Source organism: Vigna unguiculata, chromosome 9, assembly GCF_004118075.2.
Source record: "Vigna unguiculata cultivar IT97K-499-35 chromosome 9, ASM411807v1, whole genome shotgun sequence".
In the NCBI taxonomy this organism is placed as follows: Eukaryota; Viridiplantae; Streptophyta; class Magnoliopsida; order Fabales; family Fabaceae; genus Vigna; species Vigna unguiculata.
In genome coordinates, this window is record NC_040287.1 from 2,530,065 (window position 1) to 2,548,389 (window position 18,325).

Here is an 18,325-nt window from a genome sequence, read left to right on the forward strand (position 1 = left end):
CACGTTTATTGGGCCCTGTGGCTGTGATTTTGATCCAAATCGTACAAGTTAGGTTAACATGAGTAAGAGGGAAGATGGAGATGGCGGGCCTTCAAATTTATTTTCTCAGTTTTCATTTTTCTTTTTTGAAAAATGTTTCACAATGTCAATTTCTTATTTCAAGGACTCTGCTGACAATTTATTGAATTTGAATGAGATGTCAATTCTATGACTTGGTTAGATGAAGGGTTTTTACTTGTTGGAATTTTTGAATTCTTATGTTTTTCTTTTTAATTTATTTTGTTTTGCTCAATCGATTTACTTTTTTTTTTAATTTTAAATTATCAGTTTGGATGGGATTACTTAATTAATTACTACTATATGAAAATTTTTCTTCTTGGAGTTTTTATATTGTTATGATGACTTTCATAACTTTGATAAGTAAGTTTTTTTATTTTTCTTTTTACTTAAGTTTTTTTGGATTTTTTACACTTATAACTTATGATTGAAATGTTAGATGATTCTTCAATAATAAAAAGTTTTAGACGAGAAATCTTTGAAAGACTTTTTTGATGTAATTCTTAAAAGGGTAATAGAATCTTGATAAACTTAAGAGACGTTGAAGAATTCACTAACCATGGAAGAACAAATGCAATTGACGAAAGAATGCAAAGCCTACAAATGATATATAATATTTAACCAAAACTCAAGGAAAAAAGGAGTAACAAGTTTAAGAGCAAATAGAAAATGGATCGTTGATGAAAGTGTAAGGAACATGATACTTTTAAGATGATTCTCACGCGTTAAATGTTGTGAAGATTCACCACTTGAAAAAAAAAAAACAAATTCAAGACAAAAATAAAAGCATGAGAATTGATCTCTAAGACTCTAAAATATCTCTCATAAAATTAAATATTGTATATTCTTCAAAAGTTATATAATCAACTTGATTTTTCTTTTATAAACTTATGTCAAGACCAAGGAGTAAAAAAGTCAACTTTCATGTGTATCGAACAGAGAGAATCCTATGTGTACACACAAGACTAATTAAACTAATAGTTACTTTAACTAGTCTATGTTTATTTATAAATTAACTCCTAGTCTTCCTAAGCAAATGGATGGATCCTTAAAATTAGAAAAAGATGTGTGAAGTTAGTTATAAATGCTTATGTGATGCCAATTAATAAAGAAAGAAGCATATGGAGTTGGTTAGAAGTTCTTGAAAACAAGGAGAAGACATGTGAAGTAGTTCCAACAATCACATGCACTTGAAAATGACATGTGAAAGTCGAAAACTCTTCATGTGTCTGCTTACTCCTTGTCTAAATCTCATCCCATCCACTCTGATATATCTCTTGGGTTGTAGAATGTTCCTAAAGGAATCAAGAGTATTCTATAATTTAAGAGATTTACAATTTTAAGTGATTATTAACTTTTATTTCTTTAAGCCTTCCTCTTAGAATCTTTCTTAAACACTTTCTTAATTTTATTCCTTTTTACTTCCTCTGGTTACATCAGTTGTATTTATTCTTCTATATTCTTTTCCATCTTTAGCAAGTTCTTCCTTATCATTATTTACATAATCTATTTTTGACTTTTGAGTTTTCAAAACAAAGGACTTCCTATCGTCTATATAATTTTTTTTTTTGCAAAAGTCTTCATTAAGAAAAAAACTTGTTTTGTTATACATCTAAATCAAGCAAGACTATGCTCCTCAAATGATTTACTTTTTAGCATTATCTTTACTATTTAACTTAGTTTTTTCATGCAATTAAATGATATTATGATTTTGAATGATGTTATATTGATATAATATTGAAATGTCTATGATATGACTAAAGTGTGAAATGAAGTTCAATTGAAGTTACAAATACACAAGTAATTGTTTGAATGTATGTATTAAGTGTAAAAACGTATAATAATATGGATTTCCTTATTTCATTAATGATTTAAATGATGTAATTTGAGACATTAGATAAGAAAAATATGATGGGGAGATCTTGCATGCTCAAAACATTTATAAATATATAAATATCAATTGGATTGAATTTACTTTGACATGTGAAGCCAAGATTTTTAGTATTGAAGTACTTAAAATGTGTCAAATATTAGTCTTGGATAAAAAAATACTTAATATGAGTATTTTTGAAGATATCAATGGACATTCTTTGTTGAATATCTTTTCGATATAGATCTATGTATTAATTAATTAATTTTATAAATAATAAGTGATTAAAGAATTGTATAGATTATCGTTTTAGTTCGATGATTCAATTAACATATATTATCAGCTTTTTTTTTTTATAGTTTAGTTTCTTATCTACATGTAATTTTTTTCTAATTATATATATATATATATATATATATATATATATATATATATATATTCTTTAAAAAAAAAGTTAGAATTATAAATCTTTTATCTCAAAATTTTGTACATAATAGTTTATGTATTAGGTTTTTATTAATCAGTTCATCTTCACCAAAGTTTAAATCTCGTGAGATATAGTTGTCTCTTTTTTTTCTCTAAACTGTATACTTTTTTGTTGTTAGTGAGCCATTAAGTGTACTATTATAAGTTCTTAGAAGTTGTTCGAAAGATATAAAAATCTATTTGTAATTATTATTTATGTTAGAATTGTTGATATATGTATTATTTCAAATCAATCAGTTGAATAATTATTTTCCTTTACATTAATTCTTATGTGCTTCTGATATTTTGATTATTAGGATTGCTTGAAATACATTAAAACAAAACCATCGTCAAAGTTGTTATTAGAATTTTCGTCGTAGTAATTTATATTAACAAGAGACTCAAAAATATTAAAATTAAAAATCAGTTGGAGAATCTTAAAAGACTATTATTAATATAAAATTGTAAAAAAACAATATTATGTAATTGATGACAGTGACATGGTATGTTTAGAAGAAACATGTGGGCACAATGTTCAATCAAAATTTAATGTAAATGTTTGACAATGTAAATAAATAGGAGCATTTAGTAGTGAGTTTGAAAATAGAGTGGGCACGTGTAAACGAATAACAATGCCCCTTGTCATTGTAATAGACAGATGAGCGTTGAAAGTAAAGTCACGTTTGATTAAATTCAATAAAATAAACTTTTATTTTTTTTTTCCGTCCAAGAAAATCACTTTCAAAACGTGAGTTTGAAACCCCTCCTCCAATTACAACGTAGAAATATCTTCTTCAATCATTTACATCTCATAGAAAAATGTTGGACATATCAATGACTTCCTTCTTCATCTCATTCTTCTTAATGTCACTTTTGTCGGGTTTATCATAACATTTCGCACTAATTTGGAGTTCCTAGTTACTTCTTCTAGAGGGAACCAAGATTCTCTTGTGAGACGATTTATTTCAAAAATAATATATATATATATATATATATATATATATATATATATATATATATTTTCACTTAATTATGAAGTCTATGTGTAAATCGAAAAATTTTAAAAATGAAGAATTAATATATTTACTTCTTAATTTATAAATTTCACATATGCAATGCTCATTGTAATCCGTATCTGGGTAGTTTGAGGAATTTACCATAATTAATAAAGTTGTTTTCGACAAGAATGCATGAATGAATTAATAATATGGATAATTATGTTTTTGTCATTCAAATTTTAGTGAATTTTAGAATTAATTTATTTTTAAAATTTTTGATCAATTTAATCATTTATTTTTTAAAATGCATAAATTTAGTCTTTTTAACCATATTTTATTAAGTTTATCTGACGTTTCAAGCGCATTTTATGATAGTATTTGGATTGTTTACACCGTTTGACACATCTTCGCTTCAATGTTAACTCAAATATTATCATATAATGCATTTAAAATATCAAATAAACTTAACAAAATTTGGTAAGAAAAACTAAATTCACGTATTTTTAAAGATGAATGACTAAATTGGTATAAAGTTTTGAAGATAAACTAATTTCAAAATCAACTGAAACTTTAGGGATAAAAACATATTTAACCTTTAATAATAATAATAATAGTTTTTTAAACATATTGATTAAGAAAAAAAAAGTTTTTTAATATAAATCATACGAGAGCGTTTGGAAAACATATAAATAAACGTATTTTTTGTATCAATAATTTTTTTCTCTCTTTTAATGACTTCATCACTGAACTCAGGACGCTATGAATATTATTTACTGTCATATAACATTAGTTAAAATCTCATTAAAGGATGAATTTTATATGTATTTATTGGTATAAACATTTATACTTAAGTCCTTTTCCAAATATTTAAATAAATGGTAGCTTTAGTTTGAAAAATACTAATCTACAATGCTTTTTAAAATGAATATCAAACTATTTCCATTTCTTTTTAATGTTATTGATAGAAAACGTGAGATCTAGAAACTGGTTTAAAAAGTTAGAAACTGTGAATAACTTTTTTATAAACTGAAATTTATTTTATAAAAACCACAAAATCTCTAAACTTTCTTTTTACACTCTTCCTTTATCTAATTTTTAACTTCAATCTTCATTCTTTTAAAGATGTAGAACCATAGGATTGTTGCTCATTCATCCTATTGACAAATTAAGTTTATTTTGTATCCATTTTGAGATTGTTTTGCTCTTAAAGTTTGCATTTGTATCGTAATAAAATGTATGTGACTCAAATGTACTTAAAGTGAATATTTGTTGATTTGTGATTGTGGTGTTATGTTTAGATTTCTAATCAATATTTTGTTTATCTAATTAGGTAATCCTGTGAGAAATAAAATTCTAAGGAGCAACTTATTGAAATAAGAGTTTAACTAAGGTATGAAGATTTAAATATGAATAGGTTAAATTGGGGTTTTAAATATGTAAATATAGAGTTGATTTGTGAATTGGTGTAGACTCATCCATTGATTTGGTTGAATTGGAGAAACTATATGAATAGGTTAAATTGGGGTTTTAAATATGTAAATATAGTGTTGATTTGTGAATTTTGGGATTGATACAGTAAAGTGGTACTCTTAGCTCTAATGAATCATTTTAAGCAAATTAGATTTGTTTTGACTTTTATAAAGAAGAAAAACACTCTATTAGGACTAGAGACATTTATGTTTTGCAAAATTTCGCATATAGTTTGTGCAAATTTTTTAGACGAGTCAACTCTCTCGCTAAGTAAGTGTTAAGATCGAGTTTGCAGAGAGGTAGGGAAACCTTCTCGCTTGATGAGTTTGGTTTCACTAGACAATTTTGGTCTCAATGAATATTGTGTCAAATACGAGTTTGACAAAAAGACAAAAGAGACTTGTGTATTAGAGGAAGTTATCTTGACTAAATTAAAAAAGTTATAATTATACAATATTTTATAATACTATACACATTTATAAGTTATTAAATAAAATATCTTTATTTAAACAAAAATGTAAAATGACTTTTAAAAGAAATAACATAAAAATATTTTAAATTTTTTTATTATAGATAAACTCTAAAATATATAATTTGGGAATTAGTATATAACCATTTTTTATTATTCATTCTAAAAATCTCTTTTTTATTTTTCATTACAAAAATTGCATTTCAAAAAAATAAATAAAAAAATAAAACCCATTTCTGAACTTTCTCGAGGTGGGAAAAATGGGCCATGTTCTTTTCTAAACACAACTTTGACAAATTTAGTTGAACAAATAATTAAAATGTCAAATATTAATAAATGCATATTATTATATATCTTCTCACATCATCTTCACAAAATCCCATTACCTCCTCCACTTGGTCCACTCGCTAAATAAATCCATCCCAAAACTCTCATTACTTTCCTCCATTTATTTTTATTTTACTTTTGTAAAGAAAATGTTGTGAAAGTGGTGTAATTTTTAAAAATTTAAAAATATCCACATAGTAAAAATTATATTTAGATTGATAAATTTATTATGGAAAAAAAATAATACTTCAATACATAATTTTAATTTTTTAAGTAAGCTGAATTAGTATTTTTTATTACAGAAGTGAAATTACGTTCATGTAAAATTATGTTATCAAACACAACTTTAGTTAAAAAAAGAAAAATGAAGTCATACCAGCAAATACCACACTACCTAGTTAAAAGGATAAAAATTAAGTCATACATTTGGATTATGTTTTATTGAGGAGTCATATATTTAAGCACAACTTATTCTTTTACGATTAATTTTTTAAGATTTATCCATTTTAGTAAATTAGAAAAACAATTACACCATTTTCATAAGACATCCTATGAAATAATAGGCAAAAAAGGGTTTCCCCAAACGTAAGGTATTTTAACATAATTTTGAATAGTTAAAAATCAATTTCTTATGCTATATTTTAAAGTATTATTTTTTAAATATATATTTTTGTTTAAGAGACATGGAATTAGAATATTTATAATAAATTATAGATTGTGAGAAGAAGATAATATGGAGTCAGAGAAAACAGGTGGCTCATGCATTGGGCCACAAACCCGACCCATGCAAAGCCCAAGAAGAGAGGCCCATGATGGAGTTGACTTGCGAACGAAGGTGGTTGTTGCAGGCATCAACAAGCATCTGTGAGGGTGAGAGAGAAGGGAAAGGTAATGGATTCAGAAAACTGGAGACACTCTTTTCTCTACCTCGCCTTCGTCCTCGCAATCCTTCACCTCACGCAAAACTTCCTATCACACTTCTTCATTGGCAACGAAACGGTGCGCATCAAGAAGAACCCCAACCTTCCCCTCCGGTTCTCTTCTGACGGTACCTTCAAGATCCTCCAGGTTTCTCTATCTCTTTCTCTTTGTGCGTAGAAAATAGTGTAAAACCGCTCTGTTTAACTGTTCATCGTGTTCTCGTTGAAGGTGGCTGATATGCACTATGGCAGTGGAAGCCTAACCCGTTGCAGGGACGTGCTACCTTCTGAGTTCGAGTTTTGTTCAGATCTTAACACCACTCGGTTTCTGAAGCGAATCATTCAGGCAGAGAATCCGGATTTTATTGCCTTTACTGGTACTTCCTGTTTTCTTTCTTTTTATATCCGTGGGTAAAAGGGGATTTTGAGAGCTTGGCAAAAAGTGGAAAAGTGTTATTATGGTGAGATTGCACGTGATCAATTTTGGTGGTTTGTAACGGTAATTTGGTGAGTGTTATATACAAAATATCGGTATCCATGTTTGGATTTTGGGAGTTTTAGAAAACTAGAAAGGAAATTCTGAGTGAACAGAGCAGATATACTATTGCATTTGACACACAATCCACGTGAATTTGGTATATTTTTATGGTATAGTAATCCTTAACATGAAATGGTTATAATGTTAATGACTCTTTAAATACTTGGTGGTAGTATAAGAATAATAATGTTCTTTAATACATACTAACTCACAATCCTTTATTTTTTTACATTATCTTACTGTTCTTTATTTTCTAATTATCATTTCTAAGACCTCCCTTAATTAGAAAATCCACAACAGCCTTTCTCGACCCCAAGTGTTACTATCAATCTTCTAGAATCTTCAAACTCGAAGGTGATTGTAAGGGAAATATATGTAACTTTATTTTGTGTCTTCACATGAACCAGTTCCACATTTTTTTTATAGTTTTTTTCTTACACTTGAAGGCCCACTTGGCTCTAACTGTTTCATACTTACATCGAGTTTCCAGTGCTTGTCCTCCACTCATTGCCTTCCTGTTGTCAGAATCACTCCGCAACACCCTTTCTCTGTCTTGCTATAGCCTCTTTTGTCTACGTTTCTGATCTCATTTCACTGTTCCAATGTACTTTGGCGGTGGGACACGCTCTTAGAGAAAATTCTTCCTAACAGACTAACCATGATATGGTCTCACACATGGCAAAGACTAGGGCTGCAGTAGAAGAAGTTAAAAAGATTTCTAGTGACAGACTCATTAGAGAAACTCAACAAGAAACCTGATAGATATTGTATGGTCTTTATTTTGAGAAGGAGCCTACATTCAAATTCTGATTATGTTCATGATCAGATTCTACCTAGTGATCAAGTCACTTCTATGGATGGTTTAATTACTAGACTCATCCATGCACCTAACTTGATGAAAGATGACAATCAAACTAGAGTTATTGAAACTTCTGCAATGTATCTAAATTTGAAAAATCAGAATCTAATTATTTTTTTTATAAAGAGTACCAAGAATTTTTGAGGTACAAGTTTGAGAAATCAATTAGTCAAGGTTAGTCCCCTTCAATGCTAAGTGTGTCAACTGCATGTATTTCTCAATTGGTGGAAGGTCATGGATTCTTGATTTAGATGCCTCAAACCATATCTCTATTAACATTTCTTCATTTTCCTCCATTTTTTACCCTAATATTTTTAATAAACAATATATATGATCACTTCTGCGTCTTTTTAATGATCTTGTTATCTTTGACTTTTCTCTCCTCCATTTTCTTTCAAAGAAACTTTGGCAATGAGGACTTTCTCCAAACGCTAGTCATGCTATTTTTGAATCTTTCTTTCATACGTCTGAAGTGAACCCATCAACTAGTTTGTGGTCATCAATTCTAAATTTTTTGACTCTTCAATTGCACAAACAACAAAAAAAATATTTTCCTGGTAAAGAAGAAACGATCGTCTCTATAACACAATCATCTTCCATATCACAACGCTTCATTTAGTTCACAACCATCATCTCTCTATTGCCAAAATTTGAAATTGGCTCAGATTCTTTTATACACACAAGGATTCAAACACTCCATATGCACATCTTTTCCTTGCCAACATCCTGAAGAGGGCTCTTCAAATTCTCCTTAGCTTGTTTGCAAATGGACGCATTGCACACCATCTCAAACAAGACTTCGTCTAAGCCTTGATAAATGAAGGTAAAGGGTTCTTGATCCTTCATCTTCATCTTGGACAATGTACCTTCTTATTTGGTGTCAAATTATTCAAATTTTCGTGTTGGGTAACCTTTCTCCACAACCTCCCAAGCATTTTACGAACCTAGCAAGCCCTTTATATGACGAAACTAATTATCAAAATTCCTATTGGTAAGGGATGGAATCGAAACAAGTTCAAGACATTGCTTCAATGATATCAAATCCCGGTGACATGTTTTCGAATTGTGAAACAAATTTTGATTATGATTTCAAATAAAATATAGGATGTCTCCATGAAACTTTTGTTGTCAGTTGCCATATGGTACTGAACAGTATTTCTTTGGTCTTTTAATTATGCAGTATTTCCCATGAGTTTTTTCCTTTCATGTTCTACTGCCTAATTAACATGGATTCAGTTCTTGCAATTAGGAGATAATATTTTCGGATCAAGTGCACCTGATGCTGCAGAATCTCTGTTTAGAGCCTTTGGTCCTGCTATTGAATCAGGACTTCCTTGGGCAGCAGTTTTGGGAAACCACGACCAAGAATCAACGATGAATCGTGAAGAGTTAATGTCCTTAATTTCCCTTATGGATTATTCAGTTTCAAAAATCAACCCATCAGATGATGATCCAACTAAAGGTGGCTTGAAGACTAAAATTGACGGATTTGGGAATTATGACCTAAGAGTGTATGGTGCCCCAGGGTCCATGTTGGCAAACAGCACTGTTTTGAATCTTTTCTTTCTTGACAGTGGAGACAGGGCTGTTTATCAGGGAATTCGAACTTATGGATGGATCAAGGAGTCTCAACTTCACTGGCTTCGTCGTGTTTCTCAAGAATTCCAGGTAACAACAAAATCTGAATATTGTCGGTTGGTAATCAAACTAATTTTGGCAATTATTTTGAAGAGACTCAATATTACCTGTCTATACTTCAATTTTGACATGCTGCATGCTCATGATTGTCTTCGTTGACTTATATTTCTCAGTTATTTTCTGCATAAAAATACAATCTTCATAATGTTTTCCTTTTCTTTCTTTGGTAGTGATTTCATAAGTTTTCAGTTTTTCTACAACTATATATGGGAAGTGTGAGAATTTTGTGGATACTACATACACGAGCTTTGTTAAATAATATTTATTTAATTGTAGAGTAGAAAAGTGGCTCGAGGGGAATAGAGCAAAGTGAATTGTGGGTAAAGTATATTGATGCATTTATTAGTTTTGCATAAATCACTAGGTGGAAAAAACTGTCTGTCGTCCTTAGGAAAGTTGCAGAATAGCACAGGCATGTCAGATAAGGAATCAATTTCTGCCTTGAACACACAAGGGTCATAATTGCACAAAATCTTACTAAAGTAACTACATTTGTTTCTATAGTTTCACTCTTCTAGGAATGAAATGAACAACAGAGTTTTCGATAGCTAGCCATGTTTAACTTGAAATTGTAATAAATATCCGAGAAGAAATGAAAATATTGGGTCGGGGTTGGCAGCAATGATCACAATAAGATGAATATTTTTCTCTTTAAACATTCAAATTGTTTAAATTACTGCAGTAATGAAAGTAATACATGTAATCAACCTCTTCAAATTAATGAACATTTAAGCTTGGGTTGAATGTAATGAGAAAAATTTTAGTTCTCTTGGCATTTTTCATGCAATAATGCAATCGCGCACTTCTGTTATTCTTAGGATACGGCCTTTCTATTCCCTTGAGGGAGGTTTCCCAGATGTAGACCCCATTAACATCTTGCTGGTCACACACTAACAGGGACAAAATCAAGATTCTCTTCATTCTACTGATGGTATTTCCACAATTAATCCCCCCGCACTTGCATTTTTCCACATCCCTATCCCAGAAATTCCCGAACTGTTCTACAAAGAGATTGTAGGCCAATTTCAAGAGGCTGTGGCGTGTTCAAGAGTGAATTCGGGGGTCTTGCAGACCTTTGTCTCCATGGGAGATGTGAAGGCTGTGTTCATAGGCCATGACCACACCAATGACTTTTGTGGAAACTTGGATGGCATATGGTTTTGTTATGGTGGTGGGTTTGGATACCATGGCTATGGGAAAGCAGGGTGGCCCAGAAGAGCGAGGATCATACAGGCTGAACTTGAGAAGGGAAAGAATTCCTGGATGGGCGTGCAGAGAATCTTGACTTGGAAACGCCTTGATGATGAGAAGCTGAGCAAGATTGATGAACAAATTCTATGGCAGGTTAGATGACCATGCTACTATCACTTCGTTGTTCCACGCACACGATGCATATTGTGTCATTTTGTTGTTCATGGTATTATTAGCCTTAAGCTGTCTTTATTTCACTTTTGTTCATTTATAATAAAAGTTAATTTTAATGTTACCTATGCATTTAATATTATGATTAACTTTCAATAATTTTGTATATTGAAAGTGTTTAACTAGTATACGTTAACTTATTTATTCTTTTATTCCATCCCTTTATTCATTGGATTCTAATCTCATTTCACTTTAAAATCCTCATCGTCATCTCGAAATGCGTGTCCTTGAAAAAACTGTAACTTTTATTATTGGAAGAGAATCCTTTTATTGTAAGAGCAAGTCTCGTATACTTATTTACTATACAAATTTAAGTAATATGTAGATTTATGATGTGTACCTATTCATATGTACTTGGACTTATTATAATTAATTATTATAGACAAACCAGTTAGTAATTACTTATAACCTAATAATTTAACTATTATGTAGAATAAATCTACATTAAGGAGACACACTTTAATTCACTCAGTTTTTTTCCCACTATTTTCTTGTTCATCTATTAACTTGTGTATCTGTTATATACTTATCAATTTATGAAGTCGAGTCCCTAAAGCATCTAAATATAGCACCTTTTTACCAACTATGAAAATTATGGACTGTTGCTTCTTACACCCCCTCAATTTTCTACCTGCACCCCATCAAAAAGCTTCAGAAAAACATGGGGTTTTAACATCTCAACAGTCTTATTCTTTTGAGTTTCATCGGAAACCCATTAATAATATTTAATAATTTTGAGTTTCATGAAAATCTATTAATAACATTTATTGTTGCGATACAAATGATAACATGTTACTTCACAATTTGAACAAACTGTTTGCACATCACTATATATCATTATTATATATGTAATAAGTAACGTGACACCTCAAAATTATTGATTTAAACAAATTGTTCACCTACACAAAATGTTTTCTATTCAAATTTTTAGTTTAAGAAACTTATGGAATTATTTATATTCAATATTTCAAAATATAATTTGAATATCTTATAAATCAATTATCACTAACAAGTTAGTATTCTATTACAAGAACATCATAATGCCTAATATGACCATATAATTTCACCAAAAAAGAAATACTATGAACGTTTATACAAAAACATCTTCATAGTAAGAAGACTGACTTCAACTAACATTTTCAATACTTGTAATTATTTTTTCGTTTATTAATCACTTTTTCAGTTAGTAATATAAATGTCAAAGTATTATTTACAAGTGAACCTTCATTTCATTTATTTTCTCATCACTTATAAGTGGAAAGCTCATTTCTCATTATTATCTATAGCTCGATTTAGAAATGTGAGATTTCACCTCATTAATTACTCAATAAAAGATGTTCATTTTTTGGTAAGTAAATTTTTTATCATGGTCATTACTATATTTTAGATAAATTAAAAGTTTATTGATTTGTAATCTTATAACCAAATTTTGTTTATATTTTAAAACTATATATATGTTAAAATGAAGCAATTTGATGAAATTTTACCACCCACATTTTCATATATAAAGATATAGAACAGAGTAAATTAATAAAACTTACTCAGAATTTATTCACTTAATGTGATAATAATTCATTAAGAGTTTATTTATAATTATGTTTTCTACAGCAGAATCTAAAATTCAAGTGGCGTCTTATGTAGCATTGGACTTTTTATTAAGCAGACATAAGATGAGGATGAGAATTGGGCCAAGGTCGGCTTTTAAGGTCTGGCCCAAAACCAATACACTCGTTCAAAGTTAGAAAATAGATAATTTGAATTTGTTGAGGGAACAACAAACAACAACAAAAATGGCGGCAACCAGTGATGAAGAAATGGAGTCACTTCTCTCCGCATTCGATCAGATCTACGAGGTTTTAGTAAAATCTGATATTATTATTGATTTTCAATCAGCAGCAACGATTAATCCTAAAACATTTGATTTTTTGTTCGTTTCTTAATTTTGCGTTAAGTTGTTCAGGATGCTAAGAGCGGCATTTTGGAGATGCAGTTGCTGCAATCCAACTACAACGCAGAGTTCAAGATGCGTGAATCACTCCAAGTCGCTTCCAATGCCCTCAAAGGAGGTTCTTAACTATAATACACATATTAAAATTTTCATGTTTAGTAATTTTTGTGCTGAATTTGTTTTGTAGTGTTGCAGAAAATGACAGATTGGCAAAACTGTACTCGGAGTCCTTGAAGAATCTAGCGGATCAGGTACTTTGATTGCAGAATTTTTTTATGACCTAAATTGTGATTACAATTTATATTTGGAATCATTTTCTGAAAACGTTGATTTAAAGTAGAGTATGTTGTGACGCTACAGCTTGATTACCGTACAAATTGCCTGATTTTGAAAGAAGAATTGGAGAGAGCAAAAACTGAAGTTTCGCTCAAAGAAGACGTGAGTTGCTCCCAGTTTTTTGTTTTCTTCCTGCTGTGTGATTTGATTGTGAAAGAGAATGTTACAACGCGGTTGTATGATATGTTGTGGTTTTGAGAATTAGTTCGGATTTTGTGTTTGGAGCAGGGACATAGGAAGGATACGGAATTGCTTAGGCGAGACTTCGAACAACAAATTGCGTGTTTGGAAGCTCAAGTTAAGTGAGTATATATTGAAGATTCAGTAAAATTTGAGTGGTTAGCTAAATTAATTTTTCAGATATATTTATCCTTGAAGGATGAAAAACTACATATATGGTATCTATATTCAGGTGTTGAAACGTGATTTGATATACTAATGCAATAAATAAATCACAATCATTAAATAAAGTATATGAAGTTTCAATTTTAATTTGTTTTACATATCCATGTTTACTAGATATTAATATTTTAAGATACTTCACCAACACACGTAATGAACTATCAAAACATATAAACACTGACAGTCTTATTTATTTCCCTCGTCAAATATAGATGATACTTCATTAACATGTGTTGATAAAATATTCAAACTTTATCTGAAAACAAAAATTACAAGAACTACACAAGTACTTGATATAGAAATATATAAAAATTGTTTCTTCATAAACTAGAGGGTAAAATTGTTTTTCATGAATTATTTTAAAAAAGTAATGAAATTGACAGTTTTATTCTTATGTGTAAATAACAAAAAGTAATGTATCCCAATAATAATTTATATTTTCTTATTTGGACAATATCTGAAAAATACGATTTTAATTTAGTATATATTTATTATATTTAATAATATTTACGTATTTTATATATTTTTTGAGATCGTATCATTGTTTCATACAGGCTTATCATATCCATGCACAAATAAGTCAAACTTCGTGTACATCGAATTATCTAAATAAAATATGAATTAGTTGATCTGCATCCAATTATTCTAATTTGTTGACTGTCTAAACGAGTGAAAATTTTGACTCAAATTGAGAATTGCAATTGGGAGTTGTAAGACAATCGAACATGGTTAATTGTTGAACCCAAATTATTCACAGATTCACGACATCATTGATATGGGGATTAATTTAACCGAATAAATCCACATTTGGGGTCTTTCATTATAATTGTCACTGTTCAGGGACCATATGAACTTTCAAGCACTAATTTATTTATTTGAAAAAATGTGCCAATCACTGAACTGAAAGTTTTGTTCTGTTGATGTTCATTGGGGTGACCTTATATCAGGGAATCTCTACACGAGAAAGCAACATATGAAGCAACTATTAGCCAACTCCATGGAGATTTAGCTGCACATAAAAGTCATATGCAGGTTCTAGCAATGAGATTGGACCAACTGCATGTTGAAGTGGAATCAAAATGTGAGGCACTTTGTTTACCAGTAAATGCATGAATTTTCTTTGCCTCAAAGTTGAGATACATCTATATGTAGGTCATGTGGACTGAAGATTTATTTGTTCTGTTCATCATTAATCATCTGACAGATAATTCTGAGGTTCAGGACTTGAAGGAATGTCTTGCGGTTGAGCAGGAAGAAAAAAATGAATTAAACAGAAAAATCCAAAATCTGGAAAAGGAATGTAAGGCTGATTTTATTCCCATGTCTCTATTCTGTTCAATAGCAGTTTATTGTTATATATTGAGCATATTTTGGTCTTATATTGCCTAAAAATAAGTGGGAAGCTTTTCTGAACCTGCAGTACTGATTTGTAAAGCAAAGCTGGTGGACCAGCAGCAGGAAATGACCGCAAATTGGCATGTGGAAACGCTTAAACAGAAAATCATGAAACTGAGAAAGGAAAACGAGGTCCTGAAAAGAAAGTTATCCCATTCAGAGAAGGGCAAGTAATGCAGGGAAACTGAAGCTTACCAGCAACTTTGAGTTCACAAGGACAAGGTATCTGATACTAATTGGGTACTGTACTTTCTAAGTGACAAAGGTTTACTCTATCAGGGTTTCACAATATATAGGAAAAACCACATAATTATTATTTGTTTTATGTGTTCAACTGAACCAGGTTAGTCTAGAAGTCAATACCATTTACCATCGTACTTGTCAAATTTCAACGTAGTTTAACCTAAAATTTGATTAATTTTAACATAATTACATTGTGAAAACTTAAAACTACTTTAAGACAGTTTCTAACTGATTAATTTAAATGTTCAGTAATCATTATTTAAAAAAAATGTTTAAAAAAATTAAATTATATTTTAGAGAAACTTATAAAAAAAAATAAATTGGAATTGCTTATTGAATTTGAAAAGAAAAATGATGGAAAAAGTTTATTGTGTTACAACCAATATGATTTACCACACTTTCAGTTTTTGAAAATTCTTGTCAACGAAGTGCTAAGTTTTAATATTTTGGAAGAGTACGGTGTAATTTGAAGTTTGAAGTTAAAATTGAATAAAAATCAATAAATTAAATAATATACAAAAAAGGACTAGCTTATTTTAAAACTTTAAGTTGAAAGTAGTGTTATCTTATAGTAAACAGTTAATCACTTGTTGGTAATAACAAAATGTTTTATCTTTTATTTTAATTAATTAATAATTATAAAATAGTATTCCTTATTTTTTAATACAGGAAAAATACTATCATTAAAAATAATAAAAGACAAAGTATAATTATTAATAGAGCAAATATGAGAAGATAGATTTTTCATATTAATAATATCTTAATATTTTTTTTCTTTAATTCACGATAGAATGTTATAACATGTATGTACTTTTGATTATATCAATTTAACTGTCATTTATTTCCTCATGTACAGCAGATTTACGTGCAAGTTGTGTTTTTTTAATAAAAAACATTGATTTGACAGAAAAAAAATATAATATTTCAAAAGTGATTTTATGAGTAATATAATTCATAAAGTTGAAGTATATATATACCTTAATTTCTACGGTAACTTTTCAACATTACTGGGAGAAAGAATAGTCCATATATCACATCAAGAAATTAACCCTATGATCGATGTTTGACAATTGACACGATGGATGATGTGAGGTCTGTGAAGAAAACTCAGAAAAACATTTTCGGAATATGATGGTCGATGTTCAGTGTGTGTCACGACCCAAAGCAGCATATGCATAAAAGTGTCATCTTAATGGGTGTCAAAAGCTGAGGCCCAAAGCAGAAGTTTTATCACACCACCACCAAACTGAAGCCCAGAAAAGTTCATAACTTCTTCTCATCTCTACACTAACTGCTATTGCCAACATTTCTAATTAATTCGGTGGGGTGGACCTTTTCCTGGTAGTAGTAAATTCCAAAGAAAAACAACCATGGAGAAGAAAAAGGAAAGACAAAAAATAAAAATACTTTTATGTTTTGTTTTAACATGTGTAAGCAAAATTACTTTGGTACATCGATACAACAAATGATCATGCTTGTTGCAATTGTATTGTTTTAAGTCGATTATATGAAGTTGCATTTTTTTTTTATGTTGGTGATTATAATCATTTTAACAAGTATGAAGTTATATTATTATTTTTTTCTTTCTTAATTGTTTTTTTTATGATGTTGATTTTCATGAGTTCCAAATTGCAGGTTTATTTTGTGCTATATATAAAATACCAGAAGTATCGAAAACACACCCTTTCGTACGAGAGGGCAAACTCAAAAGAAGTAGACACAAATTTTTTATGACATGAAATCTTAACATAATTAATTAAATTTTTAACAAATTGTTACAATAAAAAAGAAAATCGCATGTTTATTTTTGTAACATGACTACACATATCTATCCTCTATTATTATTGAAGTGTGAAAAAGAGAATCTAAATCCATTCTAATAGACGACGACAACGATAACAGTTGTCACGATTACTGTTGTGTCGATTATTAACGCTGCAAAACGTACGTTTGAAGACAGACAGAGCAGATTTACGAGCAATCACTAAAACCATGATTGCTGTTCACCCTTCTTTTCAGCCTTAATTATTCACTGTTAATGTGTCTTAAAATTAATTAATGCACGTGCCCTTGTAATTAGTCACTTAAACATAAACATGCTGTTGTTGATGATGCATTAATCAACATTTGGCACTGTTCTCACAGTGAGAGTGTGAGAAAGAAAGAGAAATTAATAGAGAAGAAGAAGATGAATGAAATTCATTCCTTGATTCCAACCAAAAAAGAATAAAGAAAGTCGATATGAAAGGGTGTTAAAGCAAGCCATGCATGCCCACCAACTCAGCTGCAATGATGACACCAAGAGTGGAAGTGGAGTCTTTTAAAAGGGAAAAAGCTTCTATCATTAATTCAATACCATCTCCTTTCTTAAACTTTCCATGCAAATCTCAAACCAGATACCATTATTATTCATATTATATTTCCCCCTTCACCACCAACAACAACCCTAGTTGCTTGCTTTAAATCACACATTTTTCTTTTCTTCTTTTTCATTTTTACAGTAAATATAACACTTTATAAACTGTCAAAAATGAATTCTATTTGTGAAAACATGTGAGTTAAAAAAAATGAAGTTGTTGATGAATGAATTAATGGCAGTGTAAGTTGTGAATACGAGGATGTTAAGGGGAAGAAAAAGAAATGGTGAGGTTTAAAAGAAGAGATGACGAAAGGAGGAAAAAGTGTGAAAGTAGAATCTAGTCCTATCTCTTGAGAGAAGTGATGGGTTTGGCACTGCAAAGAGAATCCATGTTGGAGAGAACTTGAAAAGGCGAGCCACAAGGAGGGGTTGGTGTCGGGCACGCCTTCTTCAAACTTCAAAGGAAAACTTGTTTCTTTCTTTCTTTCTTTCTCTCTCTCTTTCTTCTTGCATCAGACATACCCTAATTCTTAGTGGCCGCTCACCATT

The 18,325-nt window shown here is 30.0% G+C and overlaps 2 protein-coding genes across 5 annotated transcripts; both read left to right on the forward strand.

The window, feature by feature from the left end:
* Window positions 1-6,484: 6,484 nt before the first annotated feature.
* On the forward strand, window positions 6,485-12,824 carry LOC114163905 (probable inactive purple acid phosphatase 28). 3 transcript variants are annotated; one of them, XM_028048289.1, is made up of 5 exons: window positions 6,485-6,724; window positions 6,806-6,953; window positions 9,223-9,641; window positions 10,569-11,015; window positions 12,735-12,824. In XM_028048289.1, the coding sequence occupies exons 1-5, from the start codon at window positions 6,548-6,550 to the stop codon at window positions 12,750-12,752; spliced, it is 1,209 nt and encodes a 402-aa protein (XP_027904090.1). In that variant the 5' UTR covers window positions 6,485-6,547; the 3' UTR covers window positions 12,753-12,824. The 3 variants fall into 3 exon arrangements, with proteins under 3 accessions (XP_027904090.1, XP_027904088.1, XP_027904089.1); XM_028048287.1 differs by having other exon boundaries at window positions 12,702-12,790; XM_028048288.1 differs by having other exon boundaries at window positions 12,705-12,790.
* Window positions 12,825-12,853: 29 nt separating this feature from the next.
* Window positions 12,854-15,547, forward strand: LOC114163906 (protein At-4/1). 2 transcript variants are annotated; one of them, XM_028048292.1, is made up of 8 exons: window positions 12,854-12,946; window positions 13,046-13,159; window positions 13,237-13,292; window positions 13,402-13,479; window positions 13,606-13,679; window positions 14,727-14,860; window positions 14,984-15,079; window positions 15,200-15,363. In XM_028048292.1, the coding sequence occupies exons 2-8, from the start codon at window positions 13,078-13,080 to the stop codon at window positions 15,346-15,348; spliced, it is 669 nt and encodes a 222-aa protein (XP_027904093.1). In that variant the 5' UTR covers window positions 12,854-12,946; window positions 13,046-13,077; the 3' UTR covers window positions 15,349-15,363. The 2 variants fall into 2 exon arrangements, with proteins under 2 accessions (XP_027904093.1, XP_027904091.1); XM_028048290.1 differs by having other exon boundaries at window positions 12,860-12,946; window positions 13,054-13,159; window positions 15,200-15,547.
* Window positions 15,548-18,325: the final 2,778 nt, after the last annotated feature.